This window comes from Delphinus delphis, chromosome 5 (genome assembly GCF_949987515.2).
Source record: "Delphinus delphis chromosome 5, mDelDel1.2, whole genome shotgun sequence".
NCBI classification, from domain to species: Eukaryota; Metazoa; Chordata; class Mammalia; order Artiodactyla; family Delphinidae; genus Delphinus; species Delphinus delphis.
Window position 1 is genome coordinate 125,948,393 of NC_082687.1, and position 14,685 is coordinate 125,963,077.

Consider the following 14,685-nt stretch of genomic DNA (forward strand, 5'->3'; position numbering starts at 1 on the left):
TTGGGCAGCATTTCTTTTTTATAAATTTATTTTTTGGCTGCGTTGGGTCTTCATTGCTGCGCGCGGGCTTTCTCTAGTTGTGGTGAACGGGGGCTACTCTTCGTTGCGGTGCGCGGGCTTCTCGTGGCGGTGGCTTCTCTTGTTGCGGAGCACGGGCTCTAGGCGCACAGGCTTCAGTAGTTGTGGCTCAAGAGCTCAGTACTTGTGGCTCGTGGGCTCTAGAGCGCAGGCTCAGTAGTTGTGGCGCACGGGCTTAGTTGCCCTGTGGCATGTGGGGTCTTCCTGGACCAGGGCTCGTACCCGTGTCCCCTGCATTGGCAGGTGGCTTCTTCACCACTGCGCCACCGGGGAAGCCCCCTTTAAACACATCTTGATGTACGACATTATAAAGGACACATTTTTAAAAGTTCCGTTTTTCTGGGTTGAAATATTTAGACAAGGTTAAAACTTTAACATTTAATATCTAAGCAGTTTGTCAGTTAAGTCAAATCTGTGACTATCTTTTTGACCAGATATAACCCTTTGGTTAAAGTGAGAAATCTGGGTTTGAGTTACAGTCACACTAGTATTTTTACGCTCTGAGCATATGAATTAGATAGTGTTGTCAATTTGAAAACTTACTATCTAGGCGATTAATGTTTGCTTTAAAAACTGAGGTAAGAAACCGGCTGGGTTTCCTTCACATTCATTTAGGGATAGGAGATTACTGTGAAGTATAGGTCATTATTATATTTGGGTATTTTGTTGCCTTTGGTACTGTATACTTCATAGAAGACAAAAAGAAAGAAGACATATTAAGGAAATGTAAATCATTTTTTATAGGGGAGGTAATAGTCTATGACCAATAACTTAGCAATAAAATTATCAGTTGCATAGTGTTTAGAAATAATATTTGAATTGTGTGAACTTAGCAAACAGAACTAGCTCATTATAAAATACCTTTATCTTTATGTAAGACTACTTGGTGTCTGAAAATACATTCTTTAAAGTACATTTTTATATTATACATTTTCTAAATACATTTAAAAATGTAGTACATTTAAGTATTAGATCATTAACTTTGACAGAGAATGGAAGGGCACCTATAAATTTGAAAATAAAGTAGTGGAACTTACTCCAGTGAAAGGTCATTTAGATATTAAAGTGAAGCATTTTAAATTCCATAAAGCTGAGTGAACATAGGATACAGTTTATGTACAGGAACTCATTCATTCATCCTATAGGTTATTTTAACACATAGCTAATCCAATACATTGCATTAGGTAATACATAGAGAAGTAGTATGTAGAGGTCTTTAATTGAACTTTAATTGAATTGAAGTTCTAGAACTTCTTGAGAGTGAAATAAATAAGAATGAAAACAGAGTGGACAAAACTGATACTTTGAAGGAAAAAAACAGCCTTTCTGCATATAAACCATAAGATAATTAAAACCACTAGGGTGTAGTCCTTATTGTAGCTGTAGAGTTTATGGCCTGATAAATGGTCCCTGTTCCACCACAGAGAGTAATTCTAGTGACTGGACAGTTTGTTTTCCTCACAGCTGTCTTCTTCCAGGGAGTAGCGTTGAACAGACATCCTCAGATTCTTAATCATCTTACTCCTTTGTAAAAGCTCTTCTCTCTTTGTCCTCCAGGCCACTTCCCGTTCTTTCTTAGCTGGAGTCGCATGCCAGTCCTGCCTCCCTGGTGCCACACCCAGGTCACTGAACTTGCTCCCTTACAAATTCCTGAACCACTTGGGGATGGGTTCCTTCAGCTGATGGCTGCTCTTAACTTAGGGCCTGCTGACTTCCCCCCCGAATTTTAGTCTGAGGAAACTTACATTTGAAGGTTTTGAGGTACCTTGCCGTCTCACATACATAGCCCATGTCCCACTATGATCCATGCATCCTGTAACCTTTATAGTAGGTATCACACTGAGGCTACTTATCTACTTGCTTACTGTGTCTCCCTGTGGGCCATTCCGTATCTTGTTCACCATATTTCTGGCATCTAACTTGATACAATTGTAATTGAATTAATATATTAGCTAATCCACTACATTTTGACCCCTGCGACAGAAGAGGCTGCAGGAGAGTGATCTGCATGTAGGATGTTACCTGTGCTTCCTGAGGAGATGGTGCTCTGAGCAGCTGCCACTCGTGCCTGGTTGTCTTGGCATGTCCCTCCGTGCTGCCAAAGGATTGTCGCTTCACTGATGCAGCCAGGGTCTTTGGCCAGTGACTTCCTCTTACTTGGTCTTTCCAGGCAATGTTCTGATTATAATCAGGCTTCCTAGGTAATCTTTCGCTTTTTGGGCAAAGTCCCAAATGCCCAATAATTAGTGTTTTGTCTGCCTAGCTGTTATGCTCCTCATGGCAAATGGACACTCCGGGCTCCTATAAATTGCATCACTTTGAGCCAGTTTTGATGAAATCAGACAGGATGTCAGGACAAGCCCTATTGAGGACTGGACCCAGAGGGCTGGGGGTATCTGTTGTAGCTGCCCTTTGAAGTCTTGTTTTGCTCAAGACCTCTCTCTGTGATGTCTTTATTTCACATTTAATTCGAGAGAATCTCTTTTCTGGAACTTACTATAACCTTTTAGAGACACGTATATAGAACATTTAAGTGATAATGCAAGGCAAGGCAGGAGTTGATTGGCTGTTAAAGAAAATAGTACATTAAAAAGTAGGGTGAAAAAGTTCTAAAAGAAGCAAAAATGTGAAATGAGTGGTACAGAATGTCAATGCTTTTAACTGGAATGGTTGACAGGGTACTTAGTGACTTTGAGCTGTGCCCTGGAGAAGAGGTGGGATTGGGGTGGATGGGGGTGGGGGAGGAAAGGGCCAAAGGACCACCATCAGCAGAGACTGAGGATGGAAAGAAGAGGTGTTTTCAAGGATAGAAGCCAGGCAAACTGGTTACAGGGGCTTGTTAGGAGAGATGTTTGGGTAGAGCAGGGAGGGGCCAGGTGGTGGAAAACCTCTGAGTTTCTGGCTGGACCCATTTGCAGTGTGGAACGGAGGGGGAGATTGGCATAGGGAACAGCTCGATGAGGTCACCTCGTAGGATGGTTTAATTTGTTGTAACAATTGGAAGGGGTAAAAAATTGTGGGCATGGAGAACGGAAGGGTGGTGCCTAAAGTGATCTTCGGTATAGGTGGCTGAAGACCTCGTGGGGCAGTAGGGGGGCTGGAAAGGGTCATACGTTATGAAATGACAAGCCTTGGCAATTGAATAGAAAGGTAAGAAGAGATGAATATTAGTAAATAAATGAGCAAATAGCAAGATTCTGAGTGTGAAGTTGCTGCACAGAGGAATATGCTAGGTTATATGTATGTTAAGTATTACAGCGTTTTGCCCAAAATGTGCTGTTTCTTGTTGTTACCTCCCCTTTGCTCTTCAGGACTCTGGCTCAGAATCTTTCCGACTCAGTCAGGCTGTGTTTCTGTAGAGTCTTGTGTTTACCACTGTCGAGCATTAAGCATATTGAGTTCCTGTGGACTTGTCTGTCTTCTCTGCTAGACCAGGAACTCCATAAGATCAGGGATAGTCATTTTGCTTCAGCGCCTCCTAATATATTAGGTATTCAAATGTTTGTGGGATGCATTATATATGCAGTTATATTTTCTTGCTGCTTTCTCTGGAGTGTTGCAAGTAGCCCTTTTAATTGATTATTACTGATCCTACTACCACCTAGATAATAATCAGTGATTGCCCTAAATGATGCTAAGGGCCCTCTGCTTTCTCTCACTGGCTTTCTTTGGACAGATGTTTGCAGCATGCAACCGCTGTAGTGTCTGTCTTAAAGATAGTCACGTGTGTGTACTTGGATTTCTTGGTGGAGTAAGTAACCCCAGGTGAGGTACATCAGGCTGATGTCAAGGATTAAGTACGTTAGAGCCCCAGAGGAGGCGATTCTGGCGTGCGCTCACCCCGTTGCTGTACCAGGTTCCCTGGAGAAGTACAGCACAGCATTCTCAACCTTCTTCACTCAAGATCTTTTAGGGCTGGTGAAAATGGAATTTATTAGAACAAAAGTACTATTTTTACTCTTCTTGCGTAATTTTGCATGAGAGTATGTATGTGTGTTTAGGAACATCATTCTATTTTGGTCAATGCTTGCATTCTGCATACAGTGACTGAAGCGCGTGCTTTCTCTGGGAAACTGTGGAAAGCTAGCAGGAAAACATTTTGATTTTAAAAGATTCTCCGTTTTCCAAACTCTTCCCTTTAGGTAAATGTTAGCTGTCCAAGTCAATGAAGCTGTGACCAGCGTTTGTTGCCTCATTTCCAGCTGGGGACCGCTCGTGCGCTTTCTCAGCCTCTTACCTTCTCACAGTTCTTACACCCGCTCCTCAGGTGGGAACTGCATTCTTCTTGCCCTGCTGCTTCACGCTGTTACTTTTAAGGAATTCCTCTTCCGGTAGCACCTTCCTTTTCTTTTCTTCTTGTTGTAAAGCTCTCTTGTAACGTAGGCCCTAGGGAGCTGAGGCTGAAGCTGTTGCTGGGAACGAGTGGTCTTCGCCTTTCCGTCCCCTCCTTGTACGTCCTGACAGGTCCGGGGTGGGAGCAGGGGTGCCTTCCAGGAGGCTGGAGGAGGGTTCAGCTGTCAGCAGTTGGTGTTTTGGCACATGGTGACAGGGCGGGGAAGATAATCTGTTTCAAGAGGGGAGGGGGCCACGGGAGTGTGTTGTCTGTGGAAGTTTTTCCGGGGGTGGGCCTGCCCCAGGCCGAGTTGTAGGTTGCTGGGTGTCAGAGTTAGGGGTGAACGGGGCTCTGCAGCAAAGCCTGGGAGGGGCAGTGAGGGTGGACTTTAGGACTGTGACCCCGCCCATGACCTGAGTGAGGACTCACGTCCCGGGCTTCCTTGTGGAAGTTCTTTTAATGGTTTTGGAAGGATCATTTGGTAAAAACACACAAACTTTAACGGGTGAGTGTCTCATAAAGAAAGTATAAAATAGAGATTAGGAGCCTGCATATTTGAGAGAATCATACAGGTCTGTTTTGTAGGTGGGAGCAGACTGCAAAATGGGGTGCTTTCTGCCTTTTTGACTTAAGCTTTACAGTTCCACTTAGAGCGGACCTTTGGGTTTTTGATTTCCGACTTGTTGTAGGACAGTTCCTGTCTTGTTTCGAGCACGGTGGTTCCACATTGTTTTTCCACACCGTTCCTGCGTGCCACACTCTTAGAAGCTCATCGCATTGTAATGCTGTGATTCCCAGTGAGGGAGAGGTTGGGATATACTTTTTTGAGGGGCTGGATGGGTAGGGAATGGATGACCAACCATACTTTGACTTGGAAAGCCCTCCTCCCTCATTGGGAGTCACTGATCTGGCAGTAAGATCAGGGCCCTAAAGATGTCGAGGTGATCAGTAGTTTTAGTTTGGAAGAGCTTTTCGGATTTGTTTAGAAAGCTGCCCTGTGTGAATATAACCTCGAGTTCACCTGTGTAAAGTTCAGCGACTGGCCGTTCAATCTCGGTGCACTGCCCTCTTTCCTAAATGCAGTCTTTCTCTCTTCTGTGGTGCTGGAGGCCTGTTACCACCTGGCAGGCGTTGGCAAGGTGGGCTGGGTGTCTGCACGAACTGCTTTCTTAGTTTGGCTGAGTTCGGTTGGACAAGGCCTGTAAGGAGTTGGGGTGAAGGGTAGTGAACTTGGATTTGCAATTAGAAGTTCCCTGCTCACAATGTGACCTTGGGTAAGTGGCCGCTTGATCCTGAGTTTCCTAATGAGTAAAGGGGAGGGGTCTGGATTCCAGTGAATCACTGAGGGATTGGAGATGACTAGAGGATACATTTGCATTCCCAGTTGTCCCGTTGGTTTTGTTCCTAGGACTCCAGGTACTCAGCTTTTAGGCTTCTTTTAGCAAAATTTGCCCGAGAAGCATCGTCACGCCCAGCGCAGCGTAAATATTGACACGTCCCGGCACAGCCCCATCCCCACGCATACGCACACGCGTAAAATACGAATCTGTCTGTGGTGAGGAAGCCCTGTGCTCATTGCCAGGGGTTTGTTCCTGCAGAGCTTGCTGCCAGTCCCCTAAAGAGACTCCTGGAGTAGTTGTAGTGATAATGTCACAGGAACGAGAGAGAAGGCCTGGCACCTTGGGGAGACCTGCTGATATGTGACTTCTCCACTCCTCCCCCTCCTTTTTGAACCTGTTCTGTTAATAGTTGCACCTCATTATGTATCTTTGGTCTTTTTACTGCTTACGATTCAAATGCTACTTAAAGCCGATTGTTTGCTTTTGTGTGCTGTAAATCCTGGGCTGCCATCTGAAGCACAACTTGATGATTGTGTATTATCATCTTGGGTTAAGTGCTGTCTCATTGCCTTGCAGGCTGCCTGCTGTTTCCCGGGGAGATCATGAAACGAGGTCGCCTTCCCAGCAGCAGTGAGGATTCTGACGACAATGGCAGTAAGTCCTGCTTTGTTGTTCTTGGAACCTACCAGGGTTTGGGTCAGTGTAAAAACATGGTTCTTTAATGTAATGCTTTAAATAGCTGAGGCCCTTCGAATATCAGGGAGGTCAGCGAAGAGCTGAGGCCTGAGAAACACATCTGAGTGTGATACTGTAGGTCTGTAACCAAATCTTTCTGGGTAAGGTTGACTGCAGGCAGGCATTCCTCAGGCTTCCTGTTTGTTTTCCAGAGATGGATAATCCAGTTTCAAGAGTCACTGGTGTGTCTGTTTTTCCTAAACATCATTTACAGCACTTCACAGTTGCTCTTTATGAAAAGGGAACTTAATCGAAGCCAGTTAATTATTAACTAGTCCAACCCCCGATACAAAGGGAGATTGAGGACTGCCTAGTGTGATGTGAAAATATTAAGTACACGAGTCAGCGGTCTTCAGTTGATTTGAACATGCCTGTATTTAATAATACTACTGTGTGCATCTCAGCTCTCTGGCATCCTCGTATTTTCACAGTGCAGCTGAGAACCAGAAGTTAGTTGGCTTCCAGGCAGGCAAAATAAATGTCACACAGCATCTGTGTATTGGGAAGCTAACAGACGATCCTGGGAAGAGCTCCCTTCAGATAACAAGGAAATTTTGTACCTAGCACAGTGCCTGAGCTCTGGCCCGTTATCTTATGTTTTATATTACAGATCAAATTTGGGAAACCTTGAAAGAATGCTCGCTCTGCTGAGTGATGGGAAAAGTATTGGGCCTGCTTTCAAGGAACTCTGTCTTTGGCATGTATAAGATTGAGCTCCGAAGGAAAGTCACCAGGACAGTCGGAGATGCCTTTCTGATGCACTGTGGAAATGTATATATGTAGACACAAACTCAGGAGGGGGAGGGCAAGGGAAACCTACAGAGGAGATAAAAGTTGGGCAGGTCCTGAAGGATGAAATCGTTTCAGGCAAACAGGGTTGTCTTTCCGCGCTCCAAGTTTTCGGCAGATTAAAAGTGGCAAATTAGAAAGCAAAGCTTTGCTGTAGGTGGCCACACTGACAGCCACCGGAAACATTAAAAACAGAAGAACTCAAACACAGCAGTTTGACTGGAGCGTTGGGTGCAGGCATGGAGCAGTGGGAAGGAGAACTGGTGGTGATGGGTGGGTGTTGGGTGTCGGGGGTACCTGCGAAGTAAGCTGAGACCGGAGGACGGTGAAGGGCTGGGAGCTCTTGGGACAGATGGTGGGAGCTAGTGTTTGGCATGAGGGAGGAGTGAGCTGGGTAAGCACTCCAGAGAGAGGGGCGTTCCTTCTGTTTCAGGGAGCGGTATTAAGGGGCTGTACCCCGTCTGTGGGAGCGTTCGGGAACCCTGAACTTCTTAGCGCTTATCGATTCACGGCCCTCACTACCTGTTTTCTCTATTTACTTAGGCTTTTTACTCCTTGAGGCAAAAACATGCTTAGGTATTTCTTTTCTGCCCCCTGTGGTGCCGGTCAAAGTGTCCTCTGGAGTTACAAGCACTCAATAAACGCTTGCTGTTAGCCCGTGTACACAATTTGTCCTGCAGCAATTAAAAAAGAAAACAACTTGCTTTTTAAGTTCAGAATTAATCAGAAGAAGGGTTCATGAGTTATGTCCGTGTACTAACAGTGCCTGGTAAAAGGCTCAGAGTCCTGTTTTCCTCTGATTTTGGTTGAGGAGCCGGTCCGTGCTCACGTTGTTGACTCTCAGCACTGCCTCATGTCCACTTTGGGAGAGCTGGGTTAGAAAAGGTTCTCCTGGAATGTTCTCTCAGACTTAGACTCTTCCCCTTTCTGGACTAGAGGATGTGCATTCTTGACATTTCTGTGTGTGTCTAAGTGTCCTCCTGTAATCCAGTGACGTCGGATTAGGGCCAATCATTTTCATTTAAACGCCGATTTAAAGGCTTTATGTCCAAATACAGTCACATTCTGAGGTATTGGGGGGTTAGGCTTCAACATATGAAATTTTGGGGGACACAGTTCAGCCCATAACAGCCCTAGAAGACCAAATGCTTCATCTAAACCTATATTTCCACCCAGAACTCTAGGGGAAGAGAGTACCCAAAGTCCCCACCAAAAGTCTATCCATCAGGTCACCTTCCTGGTAATGGGCCTTTTTCGTCCTCCAGCTAATATGCCTGTGTCTGTGCTGGCCTCCCTGAAGAAGGCAGGGATGGAGGACTAAGATAAATACCTACAGGGTACAACCTGGGTTTTGTTCTACCCTAGGCTACATGTGGAAATAGAGTGGTGGTGGTAGAGGATGAGGATGCTAGCTGCTAGTGGAAAGGAGGCAGGCTGGCTGTGTCCTGGAGTTGATTCAGTGTGAAGCGAGTGGTGACACTTGATGGCTGTGCTGTCTGTCCAGGCCTAGTGATTTGGTCATTATGGTGGATGATGGTCGTGGTAAACAGCTCTCATTGAGACACCCAGAATGCCAAGCCGTACGAACACATGTACATTATCTGCACCATGGGACACACTCCCCATCCTTTCTGAGGGCAGCTGCTGCCCAGTGTGGGCTTCTGCCACCAGCCTGCCTGTTGGCACTGGAGCCCATCCTCTTGTGTAGGCACGTGGTGGGTGTGGGCAGGTGCCTTCTGCCCCTGCAGTCAGGTGCACAGAACTGGGCCTGCCCTTAGCTGGGTCTGAGTACTTGGCAGCCCTGCTTGTGAGATGGGCGGTCCGTGCGGTGGCCTCTCCCCAGCCTTTCCAGCCTGCGGTCCCGACGGAAGCCTGGCAGCAGCTCCCGGCCCAATGCAGAGCATGTCAACGTGGAGAAGAGGCAGCTGCGGACGTCAGCTTGGGGCCCCAGCACCAGCCATGGTCACGGCTAGGCCCCGCTGGCCTCCTGGGCTGGGTGGAGCCCTTTGCTTTGATTTCTGGCCTGGTCCAGGGGAACACCGGTGTGGTATTTACAGTTGGGGATGGACCGGCATTTTCTGTGCCAGTGCAAAGCCCTCATCCAGCTGCAGTCATAGTTGTTGAAGCCTTTCTCCGGGTGCCCTGGACTGCCAGCCTTGGCAGTTGGATGAAGTAGCACTGGGGTGTTTGCAGGCTGTGTCTGTAATTGCTGGGCTCCTGGGACTGGGTGGCTCAGCCAGTCTCTGAAGTTATGCATTGTGCCAGGGTGTGGCCCGGGGAAACAAGCACTTTATTTCCTGCTTCCAAGTCCATGGTCCTCTGTGTTAGGGGTTTTGGCAAATGTGGCAGTGGGTCCCCCAGCTATTTTTGGTGTTTCCATCCAGCCTGCAGGGAGGAGGAAGGAGCTGGAGGTTGAATCGGTCATCATTGGCCAATAATTTTATCAATCATGTCTCGGTAATGAAGCCTCTGTAAAAACCCAAAAGGACAGAGGTCAGAGAGCTTCCAGGTGGCGAGCGCGTGGTGACTGGGAGAGAACGGTGCGCGCCGAGAGGGCGTGGAAGCTTTGTGCCCTTTCCCCATGCTTTGTCCTACGTATCTCTTCGTTTGGCTGTTGACTCATATCCTTCAATATCCTCTTAGAGTTAAGTTGGTGATCTAGTCAGTAACATGTTTCTCTGAGTTCTGTGAGCCGCTCTAACAAAGTAGTTGAACCCGAGGAGAGGGGCTCATGGGAACCTCTGCCAGTCAGAAGCACAGGTAATAACCTGGGCTTGGCAACTGGCATCTGAAGCGGAACTTGGTCTCACGGGACTGAGTCTGGAATCTGTTTCTATCTCCGAGTCAGAATTGAGTTGAATTCCTGGACACGCCGCTGGCGTCTGACAGTTGCTCGTTGGTGTGGGGAAGCTTCCACAAGCACGTGTTGGAATTGGGTCTGGGAACCATTTTCACCTGCCTAATGCCCTAAATTTCAGGGCTGTGTTGACCACCCCGTGGGAAGGCCTGGTGTGTGGCGAGGGCTCTGGGGCCAGGCACCTTGTGAGGGCCCTGCCTGGTCTCCCGGTTTTTCACACCTGCGCTGACCCTGAAACACTCCTGTCTTCTCCAGTTATCCAGCCAGCTTCTGCTCCATCACTGGTGATAACGAAGGCACAGAGAATAGCTGAGTAAAATTCAAACCTACTAATTCTGCACTTAGTAATGCAGGTCGATGAGTGGCAAACATGAAGTTTTGTGAGGACTTCTGTTTTTCTGGGCTCTCTCCAGCTTACAGATAGAAAATGAAGAAAGACCAGAATTTTTAGTGGGTGAAACGTACTTTCTGCTTTGGACCCTTCGTGTTACATTTTTTAATAACTTGCCGTCGTGTTTTTGGTCTGGCTGTGCTTGGTTTCCTTCATGGCAAGTCTCTGGAGGCTTCTTGGAGGTTTCTCTTTTGCATAAAAGTTAACTCTGCTTCCACTTCTCTTTCTGTTTGACTGTACCTTTAATTTGCTCCTTTCCCCCCATCAGTTGCATCTTGTGATACCGCAGAGTTGTGCAGGAATTCTTGAAATGTGGAATTTTGGGCTCAAGTGCTACAGAACGTGGGCTGTGCCCGTGTCTCCTCCAGGCACCTGGAGATGGCTTTACCCCTTTTCAAACCTGACTTGGGGCTTGTCCTTGCCATCGATGGGCAGAGCATCGTCTTGGGCTTGAGGAGTAACTAGTACAGCATGATCTGGTCTGTGGACTTGGACTCAACAGAAGGGCCGGGTGACCATGAAACATTGTGTCAGTTGGTCAAAGGCCCAAGTATGTTGAAACATTCTTGGGCCAGTTCTCTTAAGGTGCCCATTAAGCTTTGTTTCTTTGGAAGGTGGAAGTGAGTTGGACGGTTAGAGCTAAGCCATGCTGGGATGGAAGGGCTGGGCTGTGGGAGACGTGGGGTCAGACCCTGATAGAAACAGCAGTGGTGTGAGAGGCTCGTCTTCTATCATGCAGTTCAAGCAAGTAGAACTACATTACATTTGTTTTCTTCTTCCGGATAGGACTTTGCATAGCACCACTGTACTGGCACAGGGCTGGCCTGGCCTTGCTCCCTCCAGCCTGCTCTGCTGTGGTGACACCGGCTGGCCTGCAGGGCTCCACACTTGCCAGGTCCCAGCACCTTCCTTTGTTAAGCTGGTTTAACACTCCTGAAGACACCAGAGCAGTGTTTAGCATCTCGAGGCGGGGTCTGAGACACAGGAGATTCGCCATTTGGTCAGTGGTGAGGTTCTTGTGTAGTTTGCATTTGTGGCGATGTGAACAGCCACCCAGGCTGCCACTCATTCTCATTTCTGAACCTTTCATGCGCTGCACCACCTGGGAGGCTTAACACACACGAGCTACCGAATGTCGGAGGTGTGTGCAATATGTATTAGATTTGCTCTTGAGGTTTTCTTCCTTATTTTAGATCTAGGGCAAGACAGCATGACTATTTTTAATATTTCAAAGGAGAGTGTTCAAGATAAATGCATAATAGCACCAGAAGGCAGGGTTCATAATGCAGTGCGTGCACGGGAGCCACGCTCGCGATGCCGCGACCTGTGAGCCTGCTATAGCTTTTATTATTGCCCCCACATTTCTGTTTTAAGGGAAGGTGGGGATAGTAAAACAAAGCAAGGGTTTATTTTCTGTTAATTCTTCTCAGTGTTTCATGGAGATTAATTGTTGATACTCAAACAGCGTATATGTCAAGAATTTAAAAGTCACGTACGCTTGTCACTAGAGCGGACTTAACTTTAGGTAGTAATATCTTGTGTGTGGGCAATAAAATAATTTTAGATATTATTGCCAAATTTTTAGAGTTCCTAACTTCTCCTGAAAGCAACGAGAAAATAAAACAAAATCTTACTTGCCATATTCTTTTTTTTTTTTTTTTTTTTTTTGCGGTACGCGGGCCTCTCACTGCTGCGGCCTCTCCCGTTGCGGAGCACAGGCTCCGGACGCGCAGGCTCAGCGGCCATGGCTCACGGGCCCAGCCGCTCCGCGGCATGTGGGATCCTCCCGGACCGGGGCACAAACCCGTATCCCCCGCATCGGCAGGCGGACTCCCAGGGAAGCCCTATTTGCCATATTCTTAATTTAGCTTGTCATTAAATGTTAGCATTCTGAAAACAACAAAATGCAGCACCAACCCAGCATAATCTTAGCACGTGGTTTTTAAGAACTAACAAGTGGCCAGTATTTTACTATAGTGTAAATCAGAATCTCCCAGTCCTTTTGGTGTTTGAAATACTCTAATTTCTGGCTTAAAATTCTTTTTCCTCCAACATACTTTCAAAAAAAAATGTTCTGTGACATAACTTTTTAAAATTAAAATGGGTGCGAATTATTTTTGCTTGGATCGTGTTCTGGGAAGTATCCAGAGGGAACATGGGTGAGGGAGGAGAACTGGCGTAGGAACGTCAAGGCACTTGGCTTGGAGTCTCCTGTGGACTGGCCGTGGATGTCTTTGTAGATGGAGGTGTGTTCCAGTCAGGAAGCAGTGCCCCCGCCATGCTGTCTTTAAAGGCATTAGTGCTTTGTTTCCCATGGCCTCATCTTCCTCGAGATCAAAAGCATGACTTCTCATAGGTGAAACAGAGCCACCTCCGACTCTTGAGTTACAGTCCCAAACAACGGCACTGTGTTCTGTTCACTTAAAGACGTTTTTTTAAAAAATTGAGGCTCTGCTGTGTGCACAGCACTGACTTAGGTATACTGTGTGTTGTAACTAGTTATGACACAGTGTTAAAGTGAATTAGAAGGAGGAAATCACCATCAGCAACTGTCTGCTGCTGGACGTGGGAGGATCCAGCTTCTCACTGTTCAGCAGCAAAGTCTAGGTTTTACACAAACCACCCGTGCAGGGTAAAACGTAGCGTTTTCTTTTCCTTTACTGTTAATGGATGGTAGAAAATCATCACTTATGCTCTGCACACATTTAAATTTGTACACTTCGATACATTTTGACATGTTTACACCCATGAAATCATAAAACTCATGATAATCCTTCTCTCCCCACTTTCCCCAGTCAACCTCTGATCTACTTTCTGTCCCTATAGATTAGTCTATATTTTCCAGAGTTTTATATAAATGGAATAATACAATACATACTCTTTTTATCTTTTCACTCCACATAATTATTCCTGCATTCATCCGTGTTGTGTGTATCAACAGCTCGTTCTTTTTTATTGCTGGGTAGTATTCCATGGTATGGATATGCCGCTGTTTGTTTATTCATTCACTCTGTCAGTGGATGCTTGGGTGGTTCTATAAATAAGCTAAGAACATTCCTTATGTCAGTGATAATTTAAACTTAGCTTTCCCCCCAGTCTTTCCCTTTCTGCAAAGTGAGTTTAGTAAGATTAATTTTTCTCTTCCTCTTTTTGCATTAGGCAAATTAAAAGGAAGAGGAACAGACTTTCTGGGTGGACCAGAATTTCTCTTGGGTAATACAATCAGATACCAGATTTGTAGCATTTTTGAATATCTGTTTTTAAAAGCAGGCAACATTTTTCAAGAATATAGAAGCAGCCCTGGAAAAAGTTACTAAATGATTGCAATTACTTGGATGTGTCCTGTGCCAGCAAAGCTGCAAGCTTCCTGGCAACCTTGGAAACCACCCTGGAGGGATCCTGACCCAGAAGGAGGCAAAAGAGGGTCATAAAACTTAAGAATGCATGAATTTGTTGTTGCTGCTTTTAACTCTGAAAGTGTTCGACGTAAGCGCTTGTGTCCCCGGACCCCATGTTAGTTATTGAAGTACAGCAATGGAATGGCTTAAAATTTCTTGTCATTTATAACCCTGTACCTAGTGATTCACAGTAAAGGGGGCATCCCTGTCTGCCCTGCACCTCTTCGCCCTCCCTGAGCCCCGGGGCCGTCCGTCTACAATTGTCTTGTGCTTTTCCCCCGTCTCTCCTTACCGCCTGTGGGCTGGCCAGACGATGGCCTGCAGGACCGGACGGTGGAGGAGAGGCCTGTCTGGAGACATGAGCTGCTTAGCTGCCTTCCTCATCAGGTTTCTAATTTGGCTTCTGTCTTCCTTTTTCCAGTGGTGACCAGATTCAGAGCTTCCTACAAGTCAGGCTCACCCCAGTGTGCCCAGAGTATTTCTTTCAGTGTGGGTGTGAACTTTATTCTTGTTCATCTGGGAGTCTAGAGAGACACACTTAGGATTGTTTTTTAAAGAAGAATTTTCTAGACTGTTACTGAACAGTGCGGTAGCGTCACCGATAGGAAATCTAATTCTGCTGGCGTAGCAGCAGACCGTCAGTCAGTTGACCCAGTAAACAAGCCTCAGGACTGGCCATCAAGGGTCGTGCCCTTCCCTGTCAGAGGGAAGCTTGGCAATCCCCTTCAGTCCCTGTCATTGCAAATCTGATGATAGGCTTATGG

At 46.4% G+C, this 14,685-nt stretch overlaps 1 protein-coding gene across 12 annotated transcripts in view; it reads left to right on the forward strand.

Moving 5' to 3' along the window:
- JADE1 (jade family PHD finger 1) overlaps positions 1 to 14,685 on the forward strand; it is a 193,632-nt gene that overhangs the window by 147,489 nt on the left and 31,458 nt on the right. For 9 of the 12 annotated variants that reach the window (XM_060012982.1, XM_060012976.1, XM_060012984.1 and 6 more), the window contains exon 2: positions 6,328 to 6,405. In XM_060012982.1, the coding sequence (XP_059868965.1) occupies positions 6,354 to 6,405 (52 nt within the window). In that variant the 5' untranslated portion in view covers positions 6,328 to 6,353. Of the gene's footprint in view, positions 1 to 4,142; positions 4,346 to 5,011; positions 5,686 to 5,714; positions 6,112 to 6,327; positions 6,406 to 14,685 lie in introns of those variants that run through there. The other 3 variants (XM_060012974.1, XM_060012979.1, XM_060012980.1) reach the window with 3 other exon arrangements.